The sequence below is a fragment of the Xiphophorus maculatus genome, chromosome 11 (genome assembly GCF_002775205.1).
Source record: "Xiphophorus maculatus strain JP 163 A chromosome 11, X_maculatus-5.0-male, whole genome shotgun sequence".
Lineage (NCBI taxonomy): Eukaryota > Metazoa > Chordata > Actinopteri > Cyprinodontiformes > Poeciliidae > Xiphophorus > Xiphophorus maculatus.
The window spans coordinates 16,449,319-16,461,835 of NC_036453.1; the positions used below are offsets into that span (position 1 = coordinate 16,449,319).

General features: G+C 40.6%; 1 protein-coding gene across 1 annotated transcript in view; it reads left to right on the forward strand.

The window, feature by feature from the left end:
* esam (endothelial cell adhesion molecule) overlaps positions 1-12,452 on the forward strand; it is a 58,534-nt gene extending 46,082 nt beyond the window's left edge. The window contains exons 2-7 of the mRNA XM_014470436.2: positions 3,306-3,457; positions 5,912-6,113; positions 6,221-6,376; positions 7,773-7,895; positions 7,990-8,128; positions 8,916-12,452. Coding sequence (XP_014325922.1) covers positions 3,306-3,457; positions 5,912-6,113; positions 6,221-6,376; positions 7,773-7,895; positions 7,990-8,128; positions 8,916-9,429 — 1,286 coding nt within the window. The 3' untranslated portion in view covers positions 9,430-12,452. The remainder of the gene's footprint in view (positions 1-3,305; positions 3,458-5,911; positions 6,114-6,220; positions 6,377-7,772; positions 7,896-7,989; positions 8,129-8,915) is intronic.
* The last annotated feature ends 65 nt before the right edge of the window (positions 12,453-12,517 follow it).

The following is a 12,517-nucleotide window of genomic DNA, read 5'->3' on the forward strand; positions in this document are numbered from 1 at the left end:
AGGTTAGTGGTGCTGAAGTTATGGTGTGAGCAGTATTTTCTTGGCACACCTTAATGTGCCCTGTTTAACCAGTTTGCTGAAGCCCCAGAGGCTGCCTGAGTGTTATTGCTGACCCAATCTGTCCCTCATGACAGCAGCATGTCCGTCTCCTGAAAGTCTTCCAGCGATGTAATGCTCCATGTCACACATCCCAAATCATCTCGAACTCCAGCTGCCAAATCTCAATCTCCTAGAACACATTTGGGATGTGGTGGAGCGTGGGATTTGCATCATGGATGTGCGGCAGCAGCGTGATGGTGCATGTCAATATGGACAAACGTCTTTTTGACTCGATGTCAGGAAGTATTAAGGCAGTTCTGCAGGGGAAAGGGGGCTGAATGTTATACTAGAAACATGTTCCTGTTAAAGTTTGCTGCATGTTGTTAATGCTGATGCATCATGAGCGACGCAACTGTTGCATTGGGGTGTGGTTCAGAGAAAGCAAAGCTCAGAGTCCAACTTTGAGCAACATGACCCAGATCATCAAATATTTATCCTTGACTATAAAGGTCTTTGTAGCACCTCAGCAGACACTTGCTTCAACCAGTCAGGCTTCTATTTCAGGGTCCCTTCATATTACAATAAGAATTATTGTATCATCTCAGGTTGATGTTACTGTCCATCCCTGCAGGAACGGAGTCTCTTGTTGCTTCTGCATATCTCCTCAGGCCCTAAATAGTTTTGGACAGAAAGATTTCTCCTTATTTATGTTTTTGCTACCTTCCTCCTCCATTTCTCCTCCCACCTGTTCCGTCACTCGTTATCTTCTTCTAGGAGTCAACTTCCTGTTTTACTTTGTCTTCTGTGGCTTAATTAGACGTAATTGATGCTATACTCCAGAGGAAGAGATGCTTACACACTTTCCCTTTCATCAGTGTCACTTATCTTCTCCCCGTGTTGCTACAGCAACAAAGAAATTGATACCTGTGCTCCTCTGAGATCAGATCTTGTCGCATTGGACGTTCATGTAGCTCTAACTTCAACTGAGAAGGTCTGATTTGGAACATCTGTGTCCAAAAAAGTTTTTAGTCCAAGCATTGGAATAAAAACTTTGATAAAACAAAATAACTGCTTCGATATTCAAGCCAGATATTCAGGTAGCCAGAAAAAAAAACAAACATTTTCATCTTGCTATGTGATATTGATAACGGTTGTTTGGAAATGCAGATAAATATGTAGTATTGCAGCATACTAAAAAAATATATGTTCCAGTTGATCCGAGGTGAAGCAGAGCATCTATGAATTCTAGCTTTTTTAATTTGTACTGATCTATTTTCATTGCTTCTATATTATTATAGTTTTAGACATTTCTCTTTGCATCACACGTTGCTGGATGGAAAATTGTTTTTAATTATGCTATATGAATGAACTTTATATGATTTAAACTTAGGTACAGAGTAAGTAAATAAGTTCACATCCGGCTACCACAGTCCTTGTGAAAGATTGTTTTTAGAGCCCCATAAACCCAGGCACCATGTTTGGTGTATTTGGATTTTTTTTTTTTTCAGATCTTTCATTTCTTCCACCAAATATCCAGGATGACTGAGACCAACATTCAGCTTATTAACATGGCTCTAATAGATCGCTTTATCTATTGCATGATTTCCACTCAAACGTTGACCCAGTTTTATTTGGTTGAAGAGACAAAGGTTTGACATCTTCTGGGTCTAATTTTCAACATGCCTCTAGATAATAATGTAAGTATGTGGCCTCTAGAAGGCAGCCTGCATGAGGCAACCGTCCTAATACTGGAATCTGCAACACCCACGAATCATATGCTGCGACATTAGTGGACCACTCATGTTCTTTGTAGTGTCTAGTCTGTGGAGACGTAGTAAAAAGCTTCAGCTCAGGCTCTCGCAGGGAAACACTTTTGAACTGAACGTTATAGTTACATTTGATTTCATCACTTCTTCCACATAGAGGAAATTTTGTTAATGACAGCTGATTTTCTTTGGCCTTTTTAGCATTGTAAATTTGCATGTCAGTCACATATGCTGGGATCCCATCGTTAATTTTTATGTGTCCAACTGTCATGTTTCCACACTCCGAGAGATGTCAGCGGCTTGAATATTCCAGAATAGCTCAGGTTCAGGAGGGCAGAGACTTTCACCTCTGTAGGTGAGAACGCTAAAAAATGTGATGCTACAAATAATAATAATAATAATAATAATAATAATAAAGTACTCTAGTGTATTTAAATACTCCTCCTGTTTGCTCTCTTGTGTCTTGTCTCAGTCATGGCTGCAGGAAGAGGCAGTGAAGTGAAAGAGGCCAAATAACACAGTTTGAACTCCATTATTTCTCACAACGGATGCAGAGAAATCTTTTAATTACAGTAAACAGACACCAGAGTCAGCAGCAGTCTCCGTCTGCAGGACAATCAGTTATTCTCTTTCTGAATCTTTGGTTTATAAACAGTTAAGGACATGGAGAGAGCTTCTGTGTAGATACGGACTTTAATGTTTTGGTGAGTCTTGGCTCTGTGCTGCCCCTGTCTGGCTATAGATGTACACTACATTTCAGCCCATCAGTGACCTTTTCTTCATTGTTCTTTATTTGTCTCACCTACAGTTTGACCTGGTTAAACAGTGTTGGTATAGATTTAGATTAGCTTTCTAATAGCTAATCCTTGATTTATTTATTTTTTAAGCAGTAATACAGCAGAATGTTTAGTAACTGATGGGCTATGAGTTGGGGAATTTCAGGATTTGAGCCTTTGTTCATTCTAATACTAGATTCTAGAGCTGCGACTGATAATTATTTTAGTAATCAATTAATCTGCCGATTATTCAGTAGATCAATCAGGTAAAAAATTGGCACTTTCTGCAGATTTTTCAATTAACCACTTAAGTTTATTTCATAAATTTTAGAAATACATTAAAATATGCAAATGCATTTATACATTTCTTTTCTAAATAAAAAAAATTATTGCCTAAAATGCAACAATGTTATTTATTTAGTGATCATTTGTGGCAATAGATGCATCTGCAGCTAAAACAAAACACTTCTAACGTCTACACGTGGAAAAACTCAGCCCTTCCTGCTGGACTTAATATTAATACAGTGTAGTGATAATCTTATTAATATTTTGGGTAAAGCAAACTTTAACCATAGTTAAGCCATAGTTTAGTTTAACTTTTAACTGATATATTACTAGATCTAGAAATGGTCAAGTTAACATATGTTTTCACTGTGTTTATTAGCTTTTTATGACATAAATATCATAAAACCTAATGAGGAAAATCTTTGTTTCCTTCGCCTAGGCGTATGGGCCAACATCGAAATGTCTCAAACCAGCATGGAAGTGGTCAAAGGTAAACTGGTGCAGCTAATAGCCTCGTACGTCGGAAACCCAAACACTGACCTGGCCACCAGCACCATCATCTGGAACTTTGTGACGGACAGCACCCAGCAGGTGAGGAGGCAGTTTGATAATGTCTGTAAATATTCATGTTCATTTCTCCCCAGCTGTAAAACTTTACTTCAGAAATAATGTGTTTCTGTTCCTGTGGCTCTAAACCTGGGAGAACCTGTCCTCCAAAAAGCTTTCAGTGTGTAAACTTTGTCCCGGTCCAGTTTAGAACAGTGTCCGGGTTTTGGGGTCTGCTGAGCGTGGATTAATGAGCTGTGCAGATGGAGGAGTGGGATCTGGGCAGATTTATTCAAAGTGAGTCTTTAGTGTTTTTGAACAGTCATCCAGAGTCTTGCTCTGCTCTTATTTGGAGCCAAAAACACAGATGACAAGAATGAAGTGTGACAGCTCTGAAGCTTCACCTGAGCTGAGACACTTTCAAGAATGCTGTAGTAAAATGCAGCTATAAGTCAGCTGCACAACCAGGCATGTAGGACTTTTAGTACAGAAATATAACGGACACTTTCCTCCCTTAGAAGATACTGTTACCCAATAAATATGAAGCAGACTATGATCATGCTGGCTAATTCTTGCTTTGTGTGAAGGCCCCGACGCTTCATCCGAAGTGCCAAAATCAGTTGATGAAAATTGTGTCATTTTGTTCGCAGAGAGAGCTTTGGTTAGACTAGGTGCATCAGATACACAAAACTTAGGCTCAAGCAGTCATATGTAAAGCCAAACAACCTTTGCACACAAAGCTTAGTGCCACTATCTGGAATGGATCTGGGCCAGAGGTGGGCCACGTGTGCTGTAGAAGTACTGTTTTCGGCCCACATGTGACACAGATATGGAGTTCTTACTTAATTTTTCTGACTGATTTGATTCAGACATCTGCGACAGACTGGCGACCTGTCCAGGGTGAACTCCGCCTCTCGTCCAAAACGTTCGCTGGAGATGGACACCAGCACCTCCCGACCCCACTAGGGACAAGGGTGCTAGAAAATGGATGGATGGATGAATGATTCAGACTTGAACTGCATCAGAGCCAAAAAAAATACAAAACATTTTTGTGAACAGAAAGTGGAACTTTCTGGAAAGTGAGGCAAGTTTGTATGGCGTCATTCATATAGAGGGTCATACGACTCCTGAACCACTGAGAAAGTGGAGCAGCTGTTCCCCCAAAGTCGGGTAGAGCAAACTTGTTACAGCTTACAGATTTTTTGTTACAGAGATGTGAATAAATTGGTAAATCTGAATACAGGGAACAACCAGAGGAACGGCTTTAGTTTGTTGAGCAAACAACTAAGTGCCTCTGAGGGAGTGTGTGGCGTCTGATACTGAAACCTTGGCATCAGTTTGTTGGGGTCCTGTGGGTTATTGAAGTCTGTTCAATGATTTGAGACTCTTCCTGGCAGGAAAGATTGCAGTCAGGAAGTTTTGCTGACTATAGTTTGTTTGATCTGCTCCAAAGTTCCTGTGGGTGGAAAAAGCCCAAGTTACACAGACATGAACATTAGACTCCATCTTTGCTAGTGAAACACTGCAGCTCTTCTACAGCTGTCTGTTGTCTTGAGGCTGTGAGTGTTTGGTGCTTACGCCCAACCCAGAAACCGGCTACAATCTGGTCTACTGTCGTACGAGTAATCGCAAGCCTTTGCTTGAAGTGGCAGGAAAAAGAGCAATGACAGAACTTAACAACAGACAAGCACTTATTTATCAGAAGTCTTCATAGGGCCTTCTCACTGCTGCCTTTATCAGTGTGGCAGCAGTTTTCTTGAATTCAGAACCCATACAAGAAAAATGTTCTGCTCAGATGATGATAAAGAACAATCTGCAAGAACTTTGAAACTAGGACCATAAGAAGAACTTTTTTTGCAACCCTGATACAGAGAATGTCTATTTCTCTTTTCTTACAGATAATGTGTGTACAGACCTGAACTCGTTAGATACTGGTGTTCATAGGAAATACTCACCATTAGAACTGAAATCTTTGAACTAGTTTGAAAAAATATTGGGGTTTTTTGTTTCTTTGTCTTGTTTTTTGTGTGTGTGTGTGGGTGTGTGTGTGCGTGTGTGTGTGTGTGTGTGTGTGTGTGTGTGTGTGTGTGTGTGTGTGTGTGTGTGTGTGTGTGTGTGTGTGTGTGTGTGTGTGCGTGTGTGTGTGTGTGTGTGTGTGTAAAAATCCAACCTCACCCAAGAGACAAAAGCTTGTCATACTATTGATATTAGAAATGACTCAGTGCCTGGTGATGAAGGAAGGCTTTTGAGTCCAAATTGAGTTTTTGTAACTGTAACACGATTTTGAAAAATGACAAACATTTCCAATTTTCCGAGCCAGAGATGTCGGGATTATGAACATCCCTGAGACCGCTGACCCCAAATGAGTAAGCATGTTAGTCAAACTGCTCTCCCTGTCTTGGACAGATGTACTCAGACCTGTTTTTAGCCGTATGTGCAGCTCTTGTGCTAAAGAGAATAAGAAGCTGTTGTTGTGCTTCCCTGTGTCCTCCTGTACAGGTCATCAGCTACACCAAAGGCATCATCAACGAGGGCAGCCCCCAGTTTAGGGGCCGCGTCGGGTTCCTGAAGGCCATGCCTTCGAGTGATGTTTCTCTGTACATCAACAACACCAGGGAGTCTGACTCTGGCCGTTATGTGTGTCAGATCATCATTCCTTCTGTTATTGCTAGTCCCGCTGAGGTCTTTCTTGAAGTGAAGGGTGAGGAAAAAGTATTAAATGTCTGAATTTCAAAGTCTGAATGAAGATATGCTGTTGGGAATGGCAGCACACCCAAAACCTCTGACAACTTCTGTGTTTCTCCTCAGTCCCTCCTGCTGTTCCCAAGTGCTCTGTGACCGGGAAGCCAGTGCTGAAAGGAAACGTGACTCTGACGTGCACGTCTAGTGCCGGGAAGCCTGTCCCGCTGTACAAGTGGAGGAGAACCAGTCCTACCTCTGAGGTCTTTTTTGCACCGATGCTCAGTGAGTAAAACTGCAGCTTTGATTTCATCGAACTCTGTAGGCACGATGAGGTCAAAATGAAAGTTTTTCTCATGTAAACTAATGAGAGAGAATTACATTTATTACTTTTCCCACCCATAAGGTGACATGTATCTTGCATTTGTTAACTGAAAACAGATACGTCTGTTAAAGTGGATAATGGAAAAGAAATCAAAACTGTAAAACCCTTGCTGTATGTGTGTGTGCACACCCTCAAATGAATTCCATTAAACTCCAGCATTCAGTGTTCTTGAGTTTCCGCCTGCCATCAGCTGCAGTGGTTCTAATTAACCATGATGAATGGACCATAACATTCACTCATTTGCATCTTTTAGTCCCCAGTGGTGACAATAAAATTACAGTTGACCATTGTTAGTCAATTTAGGGCTAAATGTATTCAGATGAAGAAGCAGAATATCCCCTGAATAGGCAGACTATTGCCTATGATTAGCTTATTGTTTACCTAATACAGTATGACAGGCAGGAAACTCTGAACAAGCTTTTTTTTTGTACATTGTCGTTTTACAAAGAACTGTGTAGTATCATGATTATTTTTTGGGACAACTTCTGTGAATGCCTTGAAGGTGTACCTGACGACTTGGTGCTGTTACTTACAGAAGGAGGAGAGACAAGGTGTCAGAGTTTTACTGGTTTTTAAGGCAAAAATATTACAGAGTACTGTCTTTAGCATCTTATTTTAGCAGTTAGTTAGCATACCCAGCAGTTTCCATGTGTAAAGTTTAGATATTGGAGATACTTCATGACAGACAGAATTTGAAACTTTAAAGGATAAAACAGAGCAAAACATGACAAGAGTAAATCTGCTGTAGCTACCCCATTCACCCTTCCTGTTATTCTTCCTGAAAGTCAGACATTATCTCTGTTTCGTAATTGTTTTATGCGCTTTTTGAAGTATTGCATTACAAAAAGTTGATGGAAATGGCAAAATTGCATAGGCTGTTTTTTGTGTTTGTTTGTTTTGCTTTTTTTGCGACATTAAAAAAAATTGCTCAAAATTTGACAATTGGATTAAAACATAGCTGGGATAATTTCACTTATCTTAACCTTTTATTAACCTTCATTATTGTAAAGGTAAATAAAATTAATAACATATGACAGATGACTTGGTGGTTTGGCAGTTCAGTGCAGTTCAGAAAATGTGTTATTCTTGTTCTATTCTTGTTGTTGATTGTTTTTTTCTTCTGTTTATTGATGAAACAAAAAACTTGTACTGAGCCAAATGCATGAAGTGGTTTGTTGGAATGTGTCTCCATGACTACCTGCCACATAACGTTTGTGCAGAGTCCACACCTCCTAAATGCACAGAAAGTTGTTTCTAATGGTTGGACGTGTGTCTGTGGTCACCCTGCTGCTTCAGATGAAAACACTGGGGATCTGAAGTTGAGCAACCTGAGCAGCAACATGTCCGGGATGTACGTGTGCACAGCCAGCAACACAGCAGGAAGTGAAACCTGCTCCATCACCCTGGACATCATCAACAGTACGTAACACCAGACATATCACAAACTGTACTTCAAACTTCTGAAACTATGAAGCAAACTCCGTTTTCGTTTTTTGATTTTCCACAATTTCAGCCAGTAAGGTTGGAATGATTGTTGGCGCAACAGTTGGATCGGTCCTCGGTTTCATCTTCCTCCTCTGTGTCTGCGTCGGGTTTCTGTTCATTTTCAAGAGAAGAAGAGACAACGAGGACGACATGGCCAATGAAATCAAGTGAGTTCATCTGGTAACATTCATCCGAATCAAAACTGATGGCAGAAAAGCTCATTTTACCAATATTTCCATGCTGATGGGGTAAAGCAATTGTATTACATACAGCATCCGTATATGACAAAAAAAATACAAGGAAAAAAAAATTCCTCAGTCTGACAAATAGCCACAAACTTCCAGGAAGTACAAATGATTTGTAAAAGTCTCAGTCACAAGATATAATTGATAAAACCTCTTCAAGTTATTACAGTACAAGCTACTGAAACATCAGATATACTTAGTTACTCACATCTTTTCCATATTGGCTTCAATTCTAATATGATGACAGGATGAAATCAAAAATGTGTACAGTCCTGCGTGGAACCTAAATCAATTTAAACCTTGTAAAGACCAGGTTATTTTTGTTAGTTTTGCTATACAAAGCAGTGAAACTGAAAGAGGATGTGCATTTTCTTTATCATATCGGTAAGAGTGAGTTGTGCGTTTAGCAGAATTAGGAGGTGAAACGAGAAACTCGTAAAGGCGAATGCAGTTCAGTTCAACAGGTCTGTTCCTGAGCCTCAGCATGCAAAGCTCTTCACCTTCACCAGGTGTCCATGCATCCTTGAAAAGTATTGAAAAGTGTTAAATGCATATATTTAAAATTAAGGCCTGAAAATGTGTTGAATTTATAAAACACATGATTGCACTTTGTCATGACGGGACTTTTTAATCTGCCATATTTGAATCGGTGTCAGAAGTGAAAAGAGTGGCTGGTTTCTTTAACTCCTGATGTGCCCCTGACCTGCAGGGAAGACGCTCAGGCTCCGAAGCGCGTCTCCTGGGCGAAGAGCGGGATGGGCTCTGATGTCATCTCGAAGAACGGCACGCTGTCCTCCATCGCCTCCAGCCCGCGCCACAAAGACAACCACCACCACCTGCAGCAGTATCCCCAGCATCCTGCATCGGACACCGCCTCCATCATCACAGCCACAGGCAGCGCCGCCGGCTACAGACCTCCCCGCCACCAGGGGGCCTCCACTCCCACTCATTACAGCTACAACAACAGCAGCACGCTGCCCCACGGACAGCCCGCCTCCGCCCAGGCCGCCAACGGCAGTTCGCAGGCGGTCCAGGAGCGCTACGGCCACCTGCCCCAGGCCCAGCAGCTGCCCCAGACCTACACCCAGCTGCAGGGGCAGTTCCAGCCCGCCCCGTCCCCGCCACCGCTGCCCACCTCCGCCATCACAGCCTCCAACATCCACCGCATGGGAGGGGTGCCCATCATGGTTCCCGCGCAAAACCAAGCAGGTTCTCTGGTCTAACGGAAGTGCCGCGCCACGCAGTTAGACTGACCGGAGGCTCAGCCGGGTCTCTGCAGGGAACGCTTCATGATTTTATTTTATTTTTTTAGCAAACAGGACGAGAGGAAGAAGTCATTTATTGTTACAGGCTTTCAAATCAGCAGGCTACCATGACAACCATTCAAGACATGCTTTTTACTTGCTTTGTATTCACTCTTTATATTCTGTTCTCACAAATAACGTATAGATGAAATTCTCTTTTCTACTTTTTTATTGCCTGCTGTTCTCCTCCTGTTCACCCGGCAACCGGATTGTTTTTTTTTTAAAGGATTTATTATTCCCAATTTTCGGCAAAGATATTACAGGAAATACGCAGGACGTGAATCTCTCAGCCACCCTTTCTTACAACAACTACCCGAAGGAAATGTCGTTGTTCCTTAAGAGCCCTTCACATGGCAACATTTAAAGAAAAGGCCAGAATATGTTTGATCTCTGCAAACACTTTGCAGCACGTGGAAGCAAGGCTCCCAGCAAAGCACTCAAACCTCAGTGAGTTTCTCAGGCGCAGATGTTTTAGTCATGACACTCCAGCATCATCTTTGGCACAGAGAATGGAGAAACCACGAGGCTTGAATCGCAGTTTTGCATTTCCCCGCAGCCCGACTCTTAAACAGCAACTCCAAGGGTTGAAAGTCTCACTTTGATCAGATAAGCGACGAGAGGAAAAAGCACAAGTTCTGCATGTGGAGTGCATAATTCTTTCAGTCTACTCAAACTAAGTCATGCCTGCAGAGCACAAAGCGTCAGTCTTTGAGCCTGGGGGACGCGTCCGCACAGAGACCTGCCAATAGCTGAAGAAAATACCGTATTGGTTTTCTCCTCCGCAGCCATGACTTGATGGTGGAGGTGCAGAAACTTCCCGTATTTAGAGGGAGATTCTGCACATTGTGAGGAAGCAGCCTGAGGTGTTGTGATGGAGACAGGTCTTTGCATTTCTGTGAAAACCGGGTAGTTTAGATTTGCTGTGATCCATTTAATGTTAGAAGGATTCTGGAGATCCTGAATTAGATCCGGCTTGAAGAAACGAGGGGTTGGTTTGGGTGGACGGAGTTCTGTTTGAAACATTCTCTAGTCTCTAGTCTTGGAAACTGCTTATGATTCTGAATCAGAACTGGTTTGTTGTAGCTCTGCATATTTTCATCCTTTCATTATAATATGTCAAGTTTCCAGTAAGACAAAAGAAATATATAAATATAATATTTATTAGTTTCTAAATGTGTTCCAGACATTTGTTTCTTTTCTTTTTCAGGTCTAATCTGTATGGATGATGATATCGAACTTAGATGGACTATTTATCTGAAACACTGGATGCTAAACCAAAGACAAAATCGTCTCCGTTCCTGACATGTTACACCTTTTTACAGCAGCACTTTTACTTCAGGTCACTGTTACACAGAGCTTCCTTAGGTTTTAATATTGTCAGGGAAGAATGTCACAAATTGTTTCTCTCAGCTTCAGAAATACCTGCTCAAATGAATCATCCCTTCACTGATAAAAACACTGAATACTGAAAATCCTTTAGATATTCTGAAGATGCCTACGGACACCAGCTTTATTCTCTCAAGCACAGTAGCTAGCTACATGACATTTATGTTTATGATAGTTTAATAAACAGTTGATCATTTTTGAAATTATAGAGGCAAGCATAAAGACTCAATAGAAGACAACTGTTGAGCAACGTAAGAATTTTATTAATTTAAAATTGTAACAGCTACTGCAAGAAAATTATGAAGCCACGTCGAACAAATCCTTATACAAGTGACCACGTTAGCATTTTTACGTGCCTGCTTTGTTTCAGTTTGGTAATGAAAAGGAAAACTGAGCTGTAATATAAGGCCGCAGTAAAACTCATAGATATTTATTAAACCTCCAAATGTGGAGGTGAAACGTTGGGGACAAAAGCAGTGTGACTTTAAAACCTATTGAATATTTTACAGGGTAAAAACTGTGTTGAACTATGAAGCGCTGCAACAACGACCCCGTGTTTAAAACAAACAAACAGGAAACTTTAAGCTAAACTGTTGACAATGGTATCAAAAAACCCAATCAGATAAAGTTTGGGTTTTACTTTGAATCGTGTTTCTGGTGTAGGGATTAACTCTGAAGGGCTGACCTTTCTTCATATTTTTATTATTATTATTAGTTTATAACCACCAAAAGTCATAACTCACTATTCCTGATCAATTTGCACATTCTGAAATATTTCGTAGGAAGAGTTACAAACTAAAAATTGTGTCAGAAATGGTAGGAGGAATCCAATCAAGAGTAAAAATGTAAAAACTATTTGTTGGTTTATAGAGAGAAGCTTCTCCACTTGCAGGAATTTAAACATTCTGACTATGAACAAATAAATTATCTTCTTTAGGAATGTATCCAGGTGACCACATATATAAGTTTCCTTATTGAAGATGTTTTATTTTTTATATGTATTTGGATTTCTTGTCCGCTTTTAAAAAATGTTTGTCATATTTTCTCCTGCTGTACTTTGGACGCACGGAGACATTTATTAGCTGCCTGGCTTCCACAGAAAGTGAAAACATTCCAGAACCACCTATCCTGAAACAAATGAGTTGAAATGTTTCTTAGCTGTGGAGCATTTCTGCTGAATGTCGACGACACTTAAATCAAACTGGAAAATGTTTCATTTCTTACGGTTATCAGAGTTTTAGAGTGTGACCGAGTCGTTTCAATGTGTACATTGATGATTATAATGCATTGTTAAAGTCGAGCCTTTATTTTTCTACAGCAAATATAAGAGCACATGAACAGCGTTTCTTTTTACTATGTAACTTTATGAACTAAATAAATGCTCTCCATCACAGCTGGATGCATCCTAGAGGCTCTGTGGACAAACAGGCGGTGAAGCATCTTATTTATACAGAAGGCTTGAAGTCCAGACATCGGTGTGCATTGTCCACTTGTATTCTCCATTCATGTTCATGGAAAAAAAAAAGCCTGATATTTTCAAATAAATATAAACAAACTCTTGCGTTTGTTTTTTTTTTTTCTTTCTTTAAAAATGGTTTAAATGTCATAATGCCCCACCCTC